Below are 23005 nucleotides of genomic sequence, written 5' to 3'. Positions count from 1 at the left end.
GAAGATAAATAAGAAGAAAAAATCAATGCGTTTATTGCTTGCTGGCCATTATAAAACACACTTATTCTTGAACTAAAGTTAACCAAAAACATTCTAAGTGTTTGTTAGTAAAATCTATAAAATATGAATTTTAAAAAAGAAGATAAAGAAAAGGAGAATTACAAAAAAAGAATGCGTATATTGCTTACTGGCGATGGGAGAGACAAAATGCATCATTTGCCCATTTTATTTCATTATAAAAACAAAACTTATTTTTGGATTCAAACTAACCAAAAGCATTATAACCGTTTGTTAGTACTATCTATAAAGAATGGATTTTAGAAGAAGAAAAGCAAAAGGTTAATTTGATGATGGCTGGTCAAGGGAGATACAAATTGCTTGATTTGTCATAAAATTCCTACTCCTTGATTGAACGAGACCAAAAAACTAGTTAGCAATAAAAGTTAGAACGGTAAAAAAAACGTAGTGCTACAGTTTTCAATCAGTTTGGTCTGTCTGTCCTAGCTGTTCTAGGAGTGTAGCAATATTAAGACACGTTTATAAAATTTCTGATTGATTCTGTCGTTGCCGTTTGGCGCAAGAAAGAATGCAGTAATGTCGAATTTGGGAAAAGATTTAACTAGTTTGGTTTGCAGTGGTTGGTTTCTTTGGAAATCAAGGATCGTGTAAATTTATATTTTTAGATTTTGGCCTTTTTTACTATAGCCATAAATCATAATATTAGAGCTGAAACAGCAGGACACGCCGGGTAAAATGATCGGAAAGCCCCGGGTCGTCACCAAGCAGGCCACGTGAGAAAATATCACAAGTCGTTTTTTTAAGATGCTCATTCTTTTAAATCCTCACGAAGACAAAAGAAACACTGTGGTTTGGTCGTTTCCAATCGTTCTGGTCTACCTATGCATAGGAAGACCAAAACGACAGAAAAGGACCAAGTTATAGGTCACGTCACTACGCAAACATCAAGAACAAATCTCGCGCAAAAAATACACTTACAAGGCGTAAAAGTTGTTTAAAAAATTGTTTGTACACTTTGGTACTTTTAACCCTGCTAAAAAATCGGTTTGTCATGTAAAGAGGATTTTAGACGTAATCTACGAAGGACTCCCTTGACCTCAAACGAGTATTTTGCAAGACGCGAAGTCCTTGAAACCTTAAAACAAAATCTACCTATCCATCGGTTCTCGTCTTGAATTTTTCAACATTTTAACCTGGAAAATCCCAGGTGGGATTTTTCCGTAATGAGTTAGATATTCAACATACGTTTGTTAAGCTGAGGATGTTTTGAGGGGGATTTACATAGTACACATTGCAATAGATTGCCGACAAAACTCTACGCTTAAAAACATGAACTTGTTACTCATGGTGTCAATTTATTTTAAAAAAATTGTCTAAAGTGAAAATAGGATTTTGAGGCCCAACCTCTACCAAATACTTAATAACATTTACGTTTGGACTCCAAGGACGGATTTTCCCTAAGAGTTTTGATAAAATTAATCTTTACTAATGTACTTGACATACAGCCCAAGTATCATAAAAATTTCGTTAAAAAGTTATACTCAGTAATAAAGTCAACAAAAAATTTTAACTCCATTTTTATAGCATTATTGTTAGAAGGATCTCGATCATCCAACTTTTTGTCCGTTGGTTAAAATTTAACGAAGATGTAATTTCTAGAAAGTTTCCAACCTAAAAACATATTTAAAGAATAATAAATTTGATGATGTCTTTCTTTTTTCCTTTTTCCATCCAGTGGCATCCATGGTATCCATATGGTTCTTTTTGACCAGTGTTCACATCTGACCCTGATCAGTACCATATTTGTATGAGAGCTGTTTTTAGGGCATCTGGGATTCCATTTCTTTTTCCAGTGTCTTTATTTTTGATCTTCTGCTTTATAGCGTACTACTTTCCATGGCGTATTGAGTAGATTGCAGACGATTTTTTGTTTTTCTCGTTAAACTAAATATTTGCGATCCGTAAATGTTGCAAGGCATGGCTAATCGAGATGACTTGTCCCAAGTATGTACTGCTTTCAATTCAGTGATACTTTGTTTAATTAATTGTTAAATTAATTCTTCATTAAATAACCTAACCATATAAAAACTGAAATCACACGAAAAATGGGCAGCATTCTAAACAAATATAAAAGGCAACTTTAAATATTTATTTAGTAACAATTGAATACTTTTGTCCCATTTTCTACTTTACATTTTTCTTTTAAAAAAAACTGCGTTTATACTTCTACTGTGTGTTTATCGTGGATAAAAGAATCGTGTATATGTTCATTTCAAACAAAATGACTTTCAATTTTTTAAAGTAGTTATTAGCTTTTCGTGGGTGTAATTTAATATTAAAAATCACGTTAAGTGAAAAAGTCATCAGAATTTTATTACAGTAAACACAAACGTTTCTTTCTTATAAATTTTATTGAGTTGTTATCCCAAAAGGTTGGCGGAAAGCTTGAAAAATGGATTTCATGTTAGCTACATCATTATATCATTCCTCACTGAAGATGGCGCAATGCCGAACGCGTTTGAGTAGTTCAACAAACCCACGCGTGATGACGGACCCAATACGTGACCCAGTGCAGGTGATACATCATTGGATGTTCGGTTACGTCCACAGTTTTCATATATTATTCATTCCTTGAAAATCAAGAAACGTTTCATTTTTATTTTGCCCGACTTTAATTTTAAATATATAAACCAGTTTTAAATCTGAACTTTCCGGTTTCAAATTAGTGGCTTTAATATGACTAAGGACAATTTTTTAAAGTGTAACTTTGATTTGTTTTAAATTAAACACAACCAAAAGTCAAACACGAACAATTTCTGAAGATAATTCAACTCGCAAACATGATTTACATAATAAAATTACTGACCCCGACCTTTTATTGTGTTCGGTTCACACGGGGAGCCTTGTTTTCCGAACTGCTCAAATAAAACAGCTTTAAAACTATTTTTTGATTGGAAAACATTTTTCAAGCATAAAAGATTTTCAAAACGTTGGGCAAAATGACTAAATAATAATTTTACCTGATTAGTGTCAGAAATATAATATAATTTCAAAATAATAGTAAACAATCAAGTGTCACAGAGGTTTGTGGACATTTTGCAATCCTACAACGACGAACAAATCATTTTCAAGCTATAATTCTGTGTCCTTTAGTGTAAATTATAAGAAATTCACGAGAAAATCATCACAGTACCTCCTTAGTTTTAAAAGCCTACAGATTTTAGATATAGTCGCATATTTCAGTTTTGGGATTTAAAGCCCCATATAATTTGGGGTAGAAATTGACTAAGGATGATAGAAAATCTATGAGTTATCGATCATTCCAAACAACTAGATGCAGTTAAATACCTTTTCATGTGCAACTTTGGTTGTTTCAAGCGATATAAAAGCTGACTTGTCAAGATTCACCAATAAATTCAAAATTCAATCTGACGCTGCACGAAAAATAACGTTATTCAGCCGGATAATCTGTCATGACACCCGTAAGTACATCAAAAATGATCATTAATAATCAAGGGCTTATTGTGAATTTTTCTTCAACTTTTCTTAGCCCTTAATTGTAACTAAATTTGTGAGAGAATCTCTAAAGGCTAAATTTCAGTAGTGAAGTGCTTTTGATCGTTACCCCCAATGCAACTTTCTAGTCCCTAATGCGAACAACTTTTCCGTGAACTTGTCACAGATTCCAAGCCCTGCTTGAAACCTACTTACAGTAGTTCGGCATATGAACTAAGTATACGCGTTTAAAAAAAGGAAATAAAACTACTCTAGCTAGAGGAACCGCCATAAGTATTTGTTCGTCAAAAACATAATTGTTTTATTGATTAGGTATTTAAGATAACAATAATTTTAAAAAATATCAATTACCTTAACCGTTTTCTTCTTTCTGCTAGGCCGAACATATTGTTGTAAGAAGAATTATTGCTAGTGAGGCCTGTAGTTGGAAATACATCTGTACCTTCGTCTTCAGGTGAGATATCCTCACCATCATCCCCCACAATGAAGTTTACAGCTTCTTTCGTGGAATTTTGCATAGTTCTACCTGTCGACACAAGAAACGACATTTTAAAAAAAAATTCATTATAATAATTCACTTGCATTTTTAAAGGCACAATTTAAGGAATGCACTCTTCAGTTTATAGCCTAAGGTTTTTGCACCTATTGGAGTAAATTTTTTGGATGGCTGGAAAAGCTTTGAATTTCCTAGGATAAGGCAGCTAAAATTGGTCAATGTTCAAATTTACACTTTCATACTTCACGTCGCCAGTGGCAGCTGAAAACCTTTTTCTTATTTCTCAATCAGACGATTTTCGTTAATTAAAAAAAAGGCCAATAAACGACACGATACTTTAAAAGAAAGAATGTAAGATCACACTAGTAAAAAAAAATCTAGTGATTGTATTTTATTACAACCCATTTAAATTCTCAACGTCTAAATTCACACCAGGCTAATCAATCTCATTTAAAAGTTAATACATTTTGACGTACCTTCTGCATAAATTAGAATTCTGATCCAATGAGTGAATGTCGTAATATTTAAACATTAAGCGAGACATAATTACTATAATTAAATAGAAAAGAGATATTGACTGTTTGAGTTATCGACTATTGATATTCTTTTTAATCAGTAAGACTTTGCTAAAATTACTTTATAAATTATATTTGAACATTCGTAATTTTTCACATGTATATTACAATATCAGTGTAATACATTCTTTCAATAGAATCTTCCCAGCCAGAACAACTTCAAAAGTTATTGCAATATTGAATTTTTTTTAAATAAAATTTCAAATTGTTCAATTGCAGAATTTCATTTGTACATTCGTATAATTCGTGCTCATCAATCAATTTTCTACAATCTGATGATAATGTAGGGTAAAAAACACCTTGTGTTTGTTGGCCGTTTATCAGCAGTGTCAGAGAGTTAACCAACCACCAAACAATCAGGCAACTGCACTTAATAAATAAAAAGTTCAACAAACATAAAACCAGAACGTTACCTTAGAAATAGGAAGGTTCTGCAATAATTCTTCAGAACGTCCTTCGGCTATGACGTCCTTACGGTTTTGGAATATTTTATAAAAAATTTTTTTAAAAAATGACGCAACCGCGTGAAATATATCTAGTAGATAACTGAAACACCTCGCTATAATCGAAAAGAAAGATTAAAGCGGTTTAATACGCATCATATCCATCACATGCATTCACTGACATGGCGGTTTGCCCGGTCAGGGATCACCAGTTTTTTAATATCACGGAGAACTTTTAATTTAAGAGCAATTTTATCAAACCTACGATCATGCAAGAGGCACGGGCATCGTTAACCCCCCTATTTATTAAAGAATTTATCACTAGAATTTCAAACGAAATGCCTAAAAGACCTTGACATTTTCATTTTCTTTTTTTTCGTGCAAACTTTGAAAGAGAGCATCATATCTATTCGGAAGTAGTCACATAGAGCATATTTTTAGAGCTTTTTAGTTGGTATCCTTGTATGTCCAGTTGTGGACCTTTTTCTGTTATTTTATCCATTTTTTTCGGACTTTATAACAGAAGAACCCACCCCTGACTAATTGCCCCTCAAAAATAAAAATTCATTCATTGAAAAATTAATTGTTTAATCATGTCTTTAAAAAAATGGGGGGCATCGGTGGCCGCAACGTTTAAGGCGTTGACAAGGCACTTATCACCTAAAGTGCGTAAATGTATCACGTAAGGTAAAGGGCCCAGGTTCGAATCCAGCGGCCCTGCATTCCAACCATACTTACAAATAGGCCTTTTTTTCAAACACACTGGCACTCCGAGGGTTGTATTTAAAATACCCCGTAAAAAATCAATGTATACGCAGTGAAAAGTTTGATAAGTAACCAATAATAAACAGAATATATAGCATTGATAAATGTTAATTAAACAAATTACAGAGGAAATTGCAATTTTCTAACAAATTTGAACTCATTTTGCTTTTGCTTTTGTTTTCAACAAAACGTAATGACATAAACAGGTTATTTATTACACATTTAGCATAAATATCACAGCAATTTAATCAGATACCAATAAAAAAATTAAATTAAATTAAATGAACAGACAATTCTTTCAAATCAGTGTGAATAAAATTCAACTGCTTTTTTCCATATTTCGTCAATACAAACTGGTTATTTATGCTAGTCTGAAAATAAATAACGTATAAATCAAATTAAACATGTAGAAGACAAATTAAATTGCAATTTCTGACATTCTGGTTGAACAAATTTTGCACAGTTTTCCTTTTGTTTAAACAAATCGTACAAACTGGTTACTTATGCATAAATACCAAATTTAAAATAACATCAATAACAGAACATAACCGTAATGAATAATATTAAATTGTAATCTATGCAATAATGATGCAAATTTCCACTCCTTTCCCTATCTTCAACGAGTTCATTACACTACAAACTGGTTATTTTATTTACTTTTTTATTTAAACTGCTTTTATTAAAGCAACGTATATACTCTTTTGCAAAGAAAAAAAAATCATTCCTTGAATTTAAGTTTTTTATGATCATAAGATCATATAAAATAACAATAAACAATTATAACGGTACCAGGGGGTAGTTGGCGAGTCGACGACCCCATATGACAATGACGCCGTGAGAAGAATATAATGACTTAATAAATAGTATCAATATGTTAATTACCCTATGGCTATAAGGGTAAAAGGATACCAACTGATTTACTACATTACTATTATCAAAAATGTCATTTTAGATTAAATTCGCTTATATTACAACAAATCTAACTTACTGCAAGTTTCCTTTTTAATGAATAATTAATATTTATTAAGGGTTCCAATTCAATAGACCATTAAATGAAGCTTATGAAAATCATGAAACGAGAAATTAGAAATCATTATGAAAACACGCCTGTTCGTAACTCAAACAAATCCAAGGTGAAATGACACAAAGCAGTATATTAGTGCTTGTATCTTTCCTAACTAGCGATCTACCAAAAAAATATATATAAAAAAAACGGGGAAAATAACTCGGCGATAATGGCGTTTGGGGAAAACCAATGCTGAATCAACACCCCTCAATTTTTCAAATCCATGAATAAACGGCCAAATTGATGATCAAGCTAAATGAAGATACATCGGTACATTGAAAATACCTGCCCACCTCCACGGTTTTACACTCGTCAAAAAAGGGTTGAGGTCGACACAAAATTCCGACAAACCCCATTGCTCTGTTAAAGTAAGTTCTTACTTCACCAACAGGTTCTCACGTGGACTTATGACATCCACCTCCGAGGCTGTGCCAGCAAGACCGTCAAATCATACAACGGTTACACAATGGCGAACTGAGATACACTATGGTACGTTAGAAATGAAGACCTCCATGATCTCAAAATCTAAGCAATGTCTGAAACTATCTGTAAAGCCTCATTAGCCTACCACCGCGTAAACACAGAAACAGTCCTGTTTGACATAGAACATCTAACTAGACTCAAATGCGTCAAGCCACGTGGCTTTGGGTGCATTGAATGTGCTGAATTTGTAAATAATTAAGAACTAAACAAACAAAACTATATTACGTTCATATATATGATTTGTTTGATTCCTTCGGAAAATGACTTGTCTCCCTTCCTTTGAGGATTGTAAAATTTAGTGGAGGAACGCGATGGACGTGATCGTTAGGGAAATATGGCGGTCTTGGATTCGAGCATTGGATTTGCCCTCACAATTTCCTGACCCCTTTGCTATTTTTTACTCAAAAATGTGGTTGTTTGACTAATTTCTAAAAATGTTTGACAATCATCACGATTTTCTCAAACGATGTCACTCAAATCTAGATAGAAAGCTGTGCTGTGTTTACCGCAAATCTCATTTGAAAAACAGTCCAAAATAATGTTTTTTTAACTGGCTTGAATTCTAAGTTTAAAAATCTCACCAATAGCAAAAAATAATCGAAACAAATAAAAAAAGAGTATAATTCTAAGTTAAGAAATAGTATTTTTTGCTAGACAAATTAGGGTCTGTTTTGGCCAAACCGTTAAATATGAAAAGAGAAAGGAGACTTCACCAAGGACTTGCTGATACCATTCTGTAAGGTAAAGAAATTATATCGAGGTTGATCATTTTATAATCACCATTACATTTCATCATTGATAATTGTGGGGTGATGGTGGTCAGTTAAAGTCATTCTTGTCCACCTGGTCGATTACTTATTCTGATTTCTGGCGTTTTATAGTCAAAAAATTGACCACGGTTTGGACATTGTGACTAATCCCATTTAATTAAAATTATATTTATTAAACTAATTTTATTACCGTCTACACATAAAATGTCACCGTTGTGAAAGCAAAGTTTGTGCGAAAAACCAGATTGAAAAACTAACGTACAATTTAAAAAAAAAATATATATTAGGTATATTAGAAAAATCTAATTGCATTTAGGTTGAAAAATGTTATGGAGAAAAATAGCAAATTAAATCACAAGTTTTGCGATTTTGATACAACGTTTAAAAAAAACACAAGCACCTCGAAAAATTATCGTCAACTGGCAGATAATCTATATTATGCAAAACTTTTAGCAAAATCTCGTGATTGGGCTGTTGCGTAATGTGCAATATTTAGATAACACAAATAAAAATTACGCATGAATAGCGACTCAAGAGGATGAAAGTATAATGAAACCTATTAAGAATTTCGCCTTTATTTATTTCCTGAGCGGCATATCAAGACAAGATTTTTTTTATTTAACCAAAACTAAAGCAATAATAATGTTTTTAAGCAATTTCTATTCCAGGATATCTGCCGTATAATACAGTGTTCCTTTGATCTTCCAACTTTGACTTTTTTTAATTAAACAATTGTGGGGCTTAAGGTAATATTGGAAATAGACAAGTTTATCTAATTTTAGAGCCTACAATAATTATAACATAGATACAAATATATAAATAGAGGAGATTGTTAAGGTGAATGTCTATCGTAAATTTTTCTTTCTTTCCTTCCCATTTTAAGACTCCATCTTGGCCTTTTTAAAAGTTATTATCTAATAAAAATAACAATATCTATATAAGAATTGTGGGGCTTCAGATATTATTGGCAATGAACTAATTTAGAAATTTTTCAAGCCTATAAAAATAAACATATACCCAAGGGTTTACAAAAACGATTTAAACACTTTTAAATGCGGAATTGGTATAATCGATATCACAAATGTTTTATAGTACGGCGTAAATATTAAATTTGATATAAAATACTTCTTATCTATTTAAATTCTATTTGAGGGAAAAAAATTCTTTTTTTTGCCTCCATTAATTTTGTTCCTACGAATAAATACACTTAAAGGCAAAAAACCGGACACTCGTATTTTGTTATTTCGAACTGCATGTATGTACTTTTTATCGTTATATTAATTAAAACATATTTATTTAAATGTAAGCCAAATCAAATGAGATCAGAAATCCATTACTTTTAATAATAATTATTTAATTATGATGGTTTGAAAGAAAATTAACAGAAACACAAAATCATTTTGTGAAGGATTAACAATAAAATAACAATTTATTCTATCACTAAATGATTTTTTGGTGTTTTTGTGAATTTTTTTTCAAAACCAAATAATTTTTATTAAAACTCATGAATTTCTGAACTATGGTTTACATTAATACATTAATACATTATTGGTTTACATTTCTTTGAATATATATTTGCGTTCGTGCATCCACCCCATCATACATTTTGTCAAGTCAAAAATAAGATTACATACCGAAACAATATCTGAAGTTGAAATCAAAGGAGAAAAATCGCTCCAGCCAAGAGAACATACGCGAGCAAAGCGCGACAATAAAATACAATATCAGTCGAATATCCCTGGGAGCGACCTTGCCTATTAAAACTGACCATTAATGGCCATTGAGTTCATTTCCATACATCGTCCACCGTTAATCAGGCAAGGAATATGCGATAAGACATACCCGACCTCTAACGTTTTTCAGCATACACGTGAAGGAAGCGTGGTCAGTGACAAGGGGATGCTTAACTAACAGTAATAACCTATTTTACATTCCACGTTTTCACCCTAATGACTGCGTCGTTCAAGGAGAAAAGCAAATTATTTTTTAATTTAGACCATTAAATAGGCCATTATAAAGTTTTGTAAATGTATTTCCAACTGGATTTCTAGAATTCCTTTAGTATATATTGGCAGGTAAAACCGAAAAAGACTGATCATGCACAATGACAAAGGGAAAGTGTGCCCCTCTTTCTTCTCATATTTAAATGTCTACATGTATATGGTGAATGAGCGGATTGTTTATTATTCAATTCAGAAACAATGAAAAAGGGTTACTAGAGAATGTTTCTTAAAACGGGTCACTATATTAACAACGGATCAACATCTATATTTTTTCTCAAATTCAAATAGGAAAATATCAGAATGATCATCATTTTCACGTCAGAACGATCATTTCAAAGAAGAACCTTCACTCAGTTTGATATGTAAAACAACTTCAATGTACGAGCCTGAGGGTTAATTTCAATAATGAAAGAAAATTAAGGAGCCTATACATAAAAAATTGAGAAAAAATCGTTTTTTTATGTCCAAATATGTAATTACTGAATTGAATGATCGTTGTTGTTTTTTTTGTTTTTTTTCAAGCTATAACAATCATTTCAAACATGAACATTCACTCAGTTTGATGTGTGAAACAACAACAATCTACGATCTTGAGGGCTTAATATCAATAATGAAAGAAAATTAAGGAAGTCACTACATAAAAATAAAACGAACATTCACTCAGTTTGATGTGTGAAACAACATTCCATCTACGACCTTGAGGGCTTAATATCAATAATGAAAGAAAATTAAGGAAGTCATTACATAAAAATTTGAGAAAAAATCATTTTTTTATGCCCATATATGTAATTACTGAACTGAATGATCGTTGTTGTTTTTCACTTTATAACGATCATTTCAAAGATGAACATTCACTCAGTTTGATGTGTGACACAACTACAATCTACGATCTTGACGGCTTAATATCAATAATGAAAGAAACTTAAAGGAGTCTCTACATAAAAATTTGAGAAAAAATCATTTTTTTATGCCCAAATATGCAATACTGAACTGAGTGATTTTTTTTTTTTTGTGATTTTTTCACCATATAACGATAATTTCAAAGATGAACATCCACTCAGTTTGATGTGTGAGACAACTTCAACGCACGAGCTCGAGGACTTAAGATCAATAATAAAAGAAAATTAATGGGATCATATAAAAAATTCATATTTTTTAAGCTCAAATATGTAATTATTGATCTGATGATCGTCATTGTTATTTCGCAATGTCAGAACGATAATTGCAAAGATGACATCCACTCAGCTTGATGTGTGAAACAACTCCAATGCACGAGCACGAGGACTTAAGATCAATTATAAAAGAAAAGTAAGAGAATCACTACAAAAAATTCACATTCTTTAAGCTCAAATACGTAATTATCGAACTGATGATCGTCATTGTTTTTTCGCAATGTCAGAACGATAATTTCGAAGATGAACATCCACTCAGTTTGATGTGTGAGACAACTTCAACGCACGAGCTCGAGGACTTAAGATGAATAATAAACTAAATTTAAGAATCACTACATAAAAAATGAAAAATATTCATATTTTTAAGCTGAAATATGCAATTATCCAACTGAATGATCACCATTGTTATTTTTCACATCAGAACGATCATTTCGAAGATGAACATTCCAGTTCTAATCCGGCTTTCGTCGAGTGAACAACACTGTTAATTATGTGTGGTGTTGGAATAATCACTATTAATTATCTAGATATTCGTAGACCGAGTATTAGTACATTACCATTGTTTACTTTTGCAGGGTTTTTTTGTGTAATTTTTTCCCCTTTTATGGTTCAACCTAAATTTTTAATTTGTTTCTTCTATTTTGTCAGTTATTAAGATAGTAATAAAATTTTTATTTGTGCGTATTTTACGTCCAGTAATCAGGTAAGTAAAAACAATTTATTGGCATGGCCTTTCCTAATCTCAATCGTGTTTACGCAAAATCATTTCAATTTTAATTTACTTTAATTTCAAAGGGTGTTTTATACTCGCTCGTGAGTTGTCTTGCTTATCTATCGAAGAAATAAATACTGAAATATCTGGTCAATACGTCTCGGATGTATATCGTATCTATAAAATGAAAAATAATACCAAAATTCCAACATGCATCCACATTTTAACCTCCCCAACCCCCATCACCCTCCTTCTACAAAAGCGGGTATCTGTTTTAAAGTCCTTATGTGCCAAACCCAAGACAACGTAACCACTGTCATAAATTTGGACATGCTACTTATGATTGCCTAAATGAGGAGTTAGGTGCAAATTGTGGCAAGCCAGTGCAATAATACGCTGACGAACATCTGTAAAATGGCGTAAATTGTAATGGAAACCACTTAGTACTGCGCGCACATGCCCGAAATACATTGAAGAAAAGGGTATCTTAAAAATATACTTTGAAAAGAAAATAAGTTTTGTAGATGCAAAGAAACAATATAAAAAGTTGCAACCACCGCCAGTCCAGAAGCCCTCGGTTACTTTCATCAACGCAGTTCAACATGAACCCTCCTCAGAATATACACCTTGCTCTCAGTTAAAAACTACGGTCGTTAACTTAAACAAAGCTGAATTCATTTCCTTCAACCTTGATGCAGTTCACACACAAAAAAAATGTAATCCCTCCAATCACTATAAGCATCAGTCCTCCCCAACCCACGCAACAAATACCCCAGAAACAAACCAACCAAACATCTACACAAAACAAAGACACTAATCCCTATACTAGTATCGACACTAATAAATCCACCAACAGCAAAACTACTACTCCCACTGAAGTAGTGTCATTGTAGTGTTGAACTCCAACTCCCAAATCGACTGGGAGAAGACCCCAATTCCGATCAAAATGACAGCAAACCAAGCCTTCAAAATTGTACAATGGTGACTTAATGGGTTCCGGGATCGCCAAGGTGATTTGAAGATCTTGGTTAGAGATTTACAGCCGATAATTCTTTGCATTCAGTTAGCACATTTTAAAAAAAATCATAGTTAAATTTAAAAACTTCGAAATACTTTGAAGAGGCAACAGTTCCAACACTTTAGCTTCAGGTGGAGTGGCAATATTGTAGACTCGTCCGTCAACACTACAATGACTACTAAATACAAATTTATAGGCCTTGCTGTTTTACATCAGACTCTTTTAAATGCACAATTTCCTCAATATATTTCGCAAGATATTGAAGGCCTATTTTTGCAATTACTACAGGCTGCGATAATTGTTGTAGACGTAATGCCTATAATACGGCATGGGGATCTTCATCCTCAATTTCACGTGGAAATTTACTTGAACGAATCAGAAGTGATCGTAACCTAATTTTGTTAACCGATTCAACCCCAAGCATATATGTAGCGTGACCGTCACCTTTTCAAATTTGAATTGTCCTTTAGTAGCCCACACTCATTCGTTATTTTTAATTGGTCTGTGTCCAAACATTTTTCTAGAAGTGGCCATGCCCCCATCCTTATCCAAAACATATTGAAAATCTTCACTTGAGCGAAAAACCTAGATAGATGATGGAAAATTCCGACCTATTTAGGAATAAACTTACCCTCCCACTGATATCGAATTAGCTGTTGAAAATCTTACCAACTCAAATCGCGGCAGCAAATCAACTGGTCTAAGCCCCAGTCCATCTGTACCTTGGTGGACTGAGCACTGCAAAACAGCTCTAAACTTAATAAACAGAAGACGAGCCCAAAAGCAATTTAAAAGATCACCACCGGAAGAAAATTTAATACATTATAAGGGACAAAAGTAAAGAGCAATGTGGATGTTCAAAGAAGCACGCCGAATCTTATGGGCGAAGTTTACAGGGGCCTTAGCAAGACATACACTGCCTACCAAGGACTGGAAACATTTGAGGTACATTCTGCAGAAACCCTCCCAGTCAGATAGCTGGACTGTCTGCAGGTAATAAAAATCTGAATGAATGGGTAAGTGGTTTTCTACACATTCGGACAACCACTACGACCTCGCCGATTTCCTTGCCCAAAAAATACGAAACGAAAGCTTGGAACTGGATCTTACAGATGACAATTACTCTCTAAACTTACCCTTCAAATGAAGGAGTTAGACTGTATTAAATGTACGTGAGTCTTCTCCAGAACCCGTTGATATCCACTACACCATTATTAAACAATAGAATCCTTTGTGATCGTTCTCTTCCCACCTCTTAGAGTGAGGTAAAGGATATACAGTTCATGAAAACTGGAAACGACAGAATGTCTAGTCAATTTATCGACGATTTCTCTCACCAGTTGCCTGAGGAAATGATTGAAAGAATGGTAAACAGGCAATTGGTGCGGTTCATAGGAAAAGAAAGCCTATCGTAAAACATCAAACCAGATAGGGACGCTCCTGTCTGAATCATATTTCTACACTAGAAACCGAAGTCCAGGAGGCTTTCGGAAAAAGAAATGTCATTTCTACTTTCGTCGATCTTCAAAAAACCTTTGACATCATCTCGAGGCGTGGTATCATAAATACTGTATATGACTATTAGGGATAGAATTCTAAATTTCATTAGCAATTCCATGGATAAACGATCTTTAAAATGTGTATGGCCATCATTACATTTCATAAATGGAATTCCCCAAGCATGTACTCTTAGCCCCACCTTATTTACAATTGCCATTACCGACATCGTTTACCGTGATAGCGATATTGTGAAGTGGGTTCTCTATGTGGATGATGTAGCACTCTTTGTATTCCACAAAACAATTAAAGGGGCATTACATGAAGTACAGAAGTGTCTCCATACCATAGAAAAATGAACCCAAAATGCAGGATTTCGAATTTCCCCAGAAAAGTTCATAGATATCTTATTTACTTGGAAAATAGTATTCTAAAAGCCAAGACTTTTCTATGCAGAACAAGTTTTACCAACATCCCTCATAATAACATTCATGGGGGTTACTTTCGACAGAAAACTAAAATGGCTTCCTTATATTAGAGATTTGAAGGCCAGTTGTACCAGATTATTTGATATGGTAGCTATTTTAAGTAACTTCAGAAGGGGAATGGTAGAAATAATGCTATTAGGCATTTATCCGTTCCCATCTAGATATGGATCTGTAGCATAAAACAAATCCAACATACTGTCTCCTGACCCCATCCATCATAGAGGTATTACAATGAGTATAGGAGTTTTAAAATCCAGCCCAATAATCAGAAAAAATCAAAGCCCAAACACCCTATGTTTGAAGAAAGCTTTGAAACTCAAATAGCCCTTTACTATAAAAATCGTTCTAGAGTCACAACAAAACAATTGGCACATAGACCCCATAAGTACCTCACAGAAAGTCATTTAAATTGTTATTAACCAAAAAGACAAAAGAAACATACCAAAAAATCCCCCCTGGACGCTCCTGGAAGTAAAATTCAACTATTCATTACATAAATACCCAAAACAAAGTTCAAGTGATACCAATTTAAACAAGATTCCTTTAAATGTTACATAATTTCACATACATATACGCCGACATTTCTAAAATAGCTAACAGTAATGTGCTTACACACTAAACAACCAATTCCACATATTCCTGTTATCATTACTCTTTAGCAAATGCGGTACTGAGCTTATGGCAATGAGAAAGCCATTGGATGGAATAGAAACAATCAGCAATAATTTGATATTTTTTTCTGACAGTTAGCACCCTACAATCGATTCGCAACCCTTATTCAAAAAAAGCAATTTTCCAGAAAAAATCTATTGCCAGTTTAACCACATCAAAAAAACCTGTGTTTTTCTATTGCATTAGATTGGGATTACTGGATGGGTATTAAAGGCAATGAACATACATATACATGAACATGCAATATACAAGAAACCCACATTTAATACTCTAAGATAACCTTCATACTTTTAAAAGGTTTTCTGTAGAAAATTGGGATAGTAAATGGGAAAACACAAGGGATAATAAACTAAGAGCTATAAAAGCACAATCTAAAATATACATGAAAAATTTAAAAAGTGAACATTTCTCTCAGTTTGATGGGTGAAACAACTTCAAAACAAGCTCAAGGACTAAAGATCAATAATAAAATTAAATTAAAGGAGTCACTACATAAAAAATGAAAAAAAAATCTTTCAAAAATCTCAAACATGTAATTATCATTGTTATTTTTGCAAGTTAGAACGATTATTTCCACGATTAAAATTCAATGTTTGTTCTGTGAAACAATCTACCTAATGTGTGAGCTGGAGGATTTAAAGCAATTATAAAAAGAACTTGACCGATTTGCTACCTAAAAAAAATTTTAAAAATTAATAAATAAAAACAATAGTTTTAATCAGTTTATTTATTTATTGTACAATAAGCTTTAATCCTTTCCAGACATGTAAAAAAAAATGAAACTGTGATTACCTTATGTACTCTAAATTATATATTTATATGTATAATTTTTCACCAACTTTATACTATCATAAATGTATGTAGTATGTATACATTGTTAGATTTGATTATAACCTACATAAACATTTAACTAAAACAGCACTAAACATATCCTAGCAGGAAATGATCCCATTTCAGGGTTCCCTATCTCAAATTTGTTAAATTTTGTAAAAAAAATACATTTGGGAGCTGATAAATCTTTGGTTTAATTGTAAAGTCTCGCTTCATGCATTCTTTAAAAATTAAATGTATCACGCTATTTGAAATGCCAGTTCCTTGAAGGGCCATAAATAATAGTTTTTAATTAAAATTTTTTTGTTTAATTTAGTGAAGGTTTATAAGTCCATTTATCGCTTCGTGGAAGAAAAAAGATTTTAACATGATTATTGTTTTAGGTTGGGGCAATACATATTCCATTGGGTTACTCAATTTACAATTCAAAATTTTGTGTTTATCTACCCTATTTCCACCTGTTTAAAAAAAATATTTAAATACGTTCTAGAGGTAAAATATTGGATTTCTGAAAAACTGAAATGGAATGTTGTAAAGTTCCTTAAAGTTCCTTTATGCTCTAACAATTGTCCAATATATATATAGTTTGACATTTGGAAGAATCTTTTCTATACATCTTGGAAAAAATAAAATAAAATTGTGTTTGCCTGATCTACCCTAAACAATAAATGTAAAAATTTATATAAACAATTGTATACTGATAATAATAAAAAAGTACAGATAATTTCTTTAAGAGTTTTGCATTTGAAGGACTGTGGCATAACTCATGCAACAATAATTTGGCAAGATTTGTTTGCAATGTACCACATTATACAAATTTTTGTGTTTATGACAGACAGACAGGTCAGAGATAAGTCACACTTATCTCTACCAAAAATCGGGATAACCACAATTTTCTTAGTGAACATTTAATAAAAAATTTAAAACAGAATGGGATTAGTATAAGCTTCAACTGGGTGAAAGCAAGCACAGGATTACCGGGAAATGAAGAAGCCGACCTACTTGCAAAGAATGCCTCGATGAACCATACGTTGGGCTTTTCATACAATAAATGTCCTAGAACCAATATAATGAAAAGGTTAATGGAAGAAGGAAGAAAGCAGAGGGAGACTATATGGAGGGCACACAAAAGGAGCACAGACAAAAAGATTTTTCCCAACGGTGGCAAACAGAATTAATACTTCAATTCCAATGTGCCCTTGCGATTCAACATCAATACAGGAGGATAATCACCTATTAATATAAAGGGTACAGTATTAGAAAAAATTGGCAACGGTTTAATAAAATTGATTTTGTGCAGAGGAAGTGACTGGCCTATCTCTGAGACGCAACTTGTCACAAAGGACAAAGTAACTATTTTATTTTATTAAAACATATTTAATAGAAATAAATAGCTAAATACATTATATATACCGCAAATTAACTCTAGTTAAGCTATTAAAATTCTACCTTTTATTTTACTCATTACAAAAATGTAAAATTTATTTGTAATTTCTAATTGTTAGTTAAGACTAAATTTACTGTTTTGTTGAAGCGGTTTCTTTTATCAATTATGGTAATATAATAATGATAATGAAATTATTGTAAAAATAAACCTTTAGTAGGGATATTGCTGAAGGAAAAAATGCTAATGAAAGGGGCCAATTTTCCCAGTAGATAAGGTCATTATTTCAAAGCAATTATAGACAATTAAATGGCTGTTATCACATATTGAAATCTTGTTTACTTATAAATTTTATATTATTGGAGGTGAGGAAGTAAATATCACATGTAGGCACAGATACATGTTAACATTTCCATGTCCTTGTAACTATCGTTTAGATGAGGAGTTGGTGTCCGAGTCACGATCGCTCAAGTGGTTAGAGGTGCGACGTATTCAGCCGAAGGTTGTGAGTTCGAATCCCGCTCGTGACACTAACTTTTTCATCTCAACTATTACCTTAGGTAAAAAATATAATTAATATGATCAATTATGACTACTAAATTTATACGGATTAATAATCACTAACTAAACCAATTCTTTTAAAGTGGTTCACATAAATTCAATAAATCATAACTTGTGTTGCTTATACTTCCATAAAGTTTTATCAGACAATACCACTATCCTCAATAAGAGTAAATATGCCAGAAAAGATATCAATTCTATATCTTTAATTTTTGACAACAGATTTACATGCAATTAGTACAGTTATTACTAAAAGTCATCCCCCAACAACTAAAAGAGAAATATACTAATATGCATATTGCACCACATTACTAATCTGCTAGTCAAAAATTACAAAGGTGTAAACCTTCCAAATCGCATTTTAATGTTCATAGCTCCACGTGTGAGGGGCAGCACTGGGTCACCTAGCATCCGAACGCCCCTCCACTACAAGAAGAGGAAGTGAGGTGACACACGTATCCACGCGATACGAATTAGTCCAACGTATCCGGTCCTGAGAAAGATCGCTTGGAGAATCTCCAATCACTCCAATACAGATTCGCCTAGCCCAATGCAAAACAATGAAAAGAAATAAAATTCCAAAACGAGGAAAAAGAAGAAGAAAGAAGAGGAGGGAAAAAGAGATGAAAGCAAATAATTGTGAGAGGGTGGGGGACGAGGTGTATGAAAACTACTAACCCTCAGAGCTACAAAAGAGCGAAAGATTTGGAGGGAAATAGTGAGGCCGTCCCCCCTCCTTGCGCGCCTGCGTATAGGCGTGGGTGTACGCTCGCACGCACACGCTTAAAATAGAAAGGAGAAAAAAAAAAGAAGGTAAAAAATAAGGGGGTAATGGAAAAATAAAACGAAGAAACACTAACCCCCCGCATTTAAATTTTCTAGCGTGTTCGCCGACCAAAAAAAAAAAATGTTCATAGCTTATACTCCTTGATGTATTAATAATCAAACACCTCAAAGACCATCCAAATGATGTTTTTTGAAATCTATAAATGCTATCATAAAACATTTTGACATTATCCCATTGCTGAGGGCTATAGTAGACAACCCTCTACTTCCTACATATCTGAGACGGCTCAAATGAAAAAAAACGTTATGTTGTGGCAAATATAAGTCTCCTTGTCTGTAATAAAAAGACTGATAAAATTTTCAAAATTTGTAATAATTATATTTAGTATATTAATATAAACCATAAAAAACATATGTTAACTCTCTGGTTGACTTCTTAATGTGACTCACCAGCTTGTGAGGTGTAATTCTCCATTTTAAGATTATAATCTAAACTTTCAAATGTTTACACATACGTATATATGTTTTTAAAACTCAGATAACTCAACTCAACTACACTGGAATAGGAAATATAATTGTTGAATTTTGTTCAGAAGCAATATTTGCTAACGTTTGTAAATATCGTAACTGCAAAGCTGTGGTACCGGTTGTCATTAGGTCAGATGCTTTTTTGAGAGCCCGTGATGAATTTAATTCTCCTTGGGCTTTGATCATTTTAGCTAATTTTTCTCTGTATGCTTCTGCTTCCGAAGCCATTGACCGCTTCAATACCAGTGGTAGAATTATATCCTTAATTTCTAACAGTTCAATGACCACTCCCCAGAGTTGAGCTGTAACTCCTATTTGATCCTCCATTTCATCAGAAAGTATTTTTCTACTATCAAGAATTTCTCTTAAATTTTTCTGAGATAGCAGATTCCTGAATGTAGTCGAAGCGATCATAAAGGTAGCGACATGATAATTATTAACACTCATTGCTGCCAAGTAAGGATCTTTGACTCTGTAAAATACAATAACAGAGCCTCCGATATTGACCGAATCCTTTGTCAGAACATCTTGAGGAGGAATTTCTTTGACCACAGTCCTTAAATCTATCTGAATAATTTCATCCACGCAGGGCAAATAGAAATACACTCCTGGGCCTTTGATATTTTCCTTTTTTGTTCTCCCCAATCTGAGAATAATAGCCCGTTCGTAATTGGTTAAAATGTTAACTATGAAAAACAAAGATATAGGAAAAGTGAGAACCACAAGAACATAAGAGCCCCAAATCATCATCCGTTCGACACCCTCCAAGTCATGAGTGTTTTGAATTTTTGGTTTTAGTGGTGGCTGCATTCTAACGGGTTTCTATCTTCCTTTAATAGCTTTCCATCTTCAAATACAAACGTAAACAACAACACAGATGAAAATTGAAAAACTCATAAATAAACATGAAGTTAAAAATGTGTTTTCAAAAACTGTAATATGCCACTAAACTATTTAATAAACACATGTAAATAATTTGTTTATTTTTCAAACCTTTGTCACATAATTTTATTAAACATACAGAAAACAGTTCTCAGGCATTAAAGTGGCTTACTGAGACTCCTATTCTGCTTTTTAGAAGTGTCAGGGGGTATATCACTTAATATAGTTTTGTGATTGATGCTATGGAATTAAATAGGTCTAAATGGGTGAAGTATTTTTCTTTTTAGTAAATGAAAAATCATTGGAGAAATACCTATGAGGTAGTCCATCGGTCCTAGTTTGGGATGCATAGACCGGATGAGAGAATTTGTTGAGGAGCAGAAAAGAATCTATATTACTTGGCCACTCTGAATTAAAAATGTGAGGGGCTGAAAGGACCAAAACAGACAAAAACCTCAGAAAGCAATAATAACTAATAAATTACAGACCAAACTTGTATGTGAAGGGATCTATCTCCTTACCGAGAACGAGTAGTAATGCCACCCAACATGAAAATTACACGCTTTCCGGAGTTTAATTTTTGGAGGAAAACAAGTGTTCTACTATAAAAAGTTGTTAAAAGAGATGTTTCTGTTGAATGTGTTTATTGACATGAATGAGTGCTCTGAGAGTGTCATTGGGGGAATATTGAGTGCCTTCTCACCCCTTAGATTAGTTGAATAATCTCTAAATAGGGTGATTTAGATCCAAATCACCGGTGTTAATGATCTCTTGCTTGCCATGAAAAGTCAATTTATTATTCCTAACAAACTTTTTTATTTGGAACTAATGTAATTATAATTAAGCAGTAACGTAATTGAATAATCGAATTTGAATTATTAAATAGAAAATGTATGCATTTGACATTAAATGGTATTGGAATTTTACATAAACCAAGCCAGTACACAAAGAACAATTGAATATTATTTGCAGAGTTCAACACAAAAAAACACAAGGTGGAAAAATTTTTGTTTCAAATATGATCTACTTATATACTTTGGCTCAAAAAATATTGACAATTAAACTTTTTTTATTTTTTCCCAGAACTTGCCTGAACTTAACTTGGTATTAAGTTTAATACACCAGGCAACTAGAAAAGTTCATGTGGTTTTTCATTTGTCATTGTTGAACTATCGTTAATCAACATTTCTACTTAAATAGGAGGTGTTTGCATAACATATGTACCAACAGGATAATGCAGTTCAGAAAGGAATAAGTGACTTGAACAGTTCACTGTAAATTATAAAACATTTTCTTTCTCATCTTCAAAACTATTATATATTCATGTGTGCTAATTGTATGAATTTTAGCTCAGTATTAAAAATGCAATAGAAAACATTAGTAAAAGAAACTGGCAGCATCGGTGGGATGGATCAGCAGAAAAGCTCGGGTGTTCAAGAGAGTCCCCTTGATAGGACTTAAGAGGACTTATTGGGCAACACTATAACAGTCATTGATAGGTGGCCTTCAGAAGAGCGATTCAAAGAAAGGTCATCTTCACCCGATTAAGAATTGGCCATACGAGCTTGTCTCACAGACACTTTTGTGCCAGAGCCCACATAAGTGTCCAGCATACAGAGAAAAGTTGCTGAATGTGTCCCACTTAATTGAAGGGTGCAATTTTGGCCCTATATGAGAGAATGTCACCCAATATTTCAGAGTCCAGCAGCAAGTATTTGGGTTCCCCTCTTCCGATTCTTGAAGGAAACAGGGTTGTTTTATTGTATTTAGTAATGATAGATTTATGCCCCTAGTGTGTGTTGAGAGTGAATGTATTTAATGGTGTGAATGTGGATGTCAGAAGGTCGATGGCAAAATATTAAATGCCCCAACATCTCAATTTGATTAGTTATACAATCCATGTAGAGGGTAATGGAGGGATATTGAGTACTACACCCACAATTGAGTAAATGGTATGTAAAATAAGAAAAAATATATTTAAGGTGAGCGAGAGTGCGAATAGATTTAGGAGCTGATTATACTGGGGGCTGAAATGACCTTGCTGTGTTCTTGGTGACTAGATAGATAAGAGCGAGGTCTGACCCTGGACTGCCAACACCTGAGGTGGGTGATTACCGAGGCCTGCCAGTAATCTATATACAAAAATGAGTGTTCGTGTTAACGATAAAAACGAAAACTACTGAACCGATTTTGATTAAACTTTTTTTTATAAACTGCAAAAGATGGAATTTCCGGTGGACTGCGAGAAATGATAGGCTCAACTCTGTACATACATATGCAGAGTCAAGCTTAGATAAATCAATAATTAGTAAGTATGCCAAGACAGTTGGTGTGTCAAT

The 23005-nt window shown here is 33.1% G+C and overlaps 1 protein-coding gene and 1 pseudogene across 1 annotated transcript in view; both read right to left on the bottom strand.

Moving 5' to 3' along the window:
* The window catches only part of LOC106672618 (acetyl-CoA carboxylase), a 50176-nt gene extending 40248 nt beyond the window's left edge, over window positions 1-9928 (bottom strand). Inside the window, exons 1-2 of the mRNA XM_014404172.2 lie at window positions 9767-9928; window positions 3886-4060 (exon numbers count right to left, since the gene is read on the bottom strand). Of these exons, the coding sequence (XP_014259658.1) occupies window positions 3886-4060; window positions 9767-9824 (233 nt within the window). The 5' untranslated portion in view covers window positions 9825-9928. The remainder of the gene's footprint in view (window positions 1-3885; window positions 4061-9766) is intronic.
* Window positions 9929-18481: 8553 nt separating this feature from the next.
* On the bottom strand, window positions 18482-20734 carry LOC106672620 (annotated as a pseudogene).
* Between the last annotated feature and the right edge of the window lie 2271 nt (window positions 20735-23005).

The sequence above is a fragment of the Cimex lectularius genome, unplaced genomic scaffold (genome assembly GCF_000648675.2).
Source record: "Cimex lectularius strain Harlan isolate CLEC.00 unplaced genomic scaffold, Clec_2.1 scaffold152, whole genome shotgun sequence".
In the NCBI taxonomy this organism is placed as follows: domain Eukaryota; kingdom Metazoa; phylum Arthropoda; class Insecta; order Hemiptera; family Cimicidae; genus Cimex; species Cimex lectularius.
The sequence above is the reverse complement of the archived record's forward strand: the minus strand, read 5'-3'. Positions and strand labels throughout refer to the sequence as shown.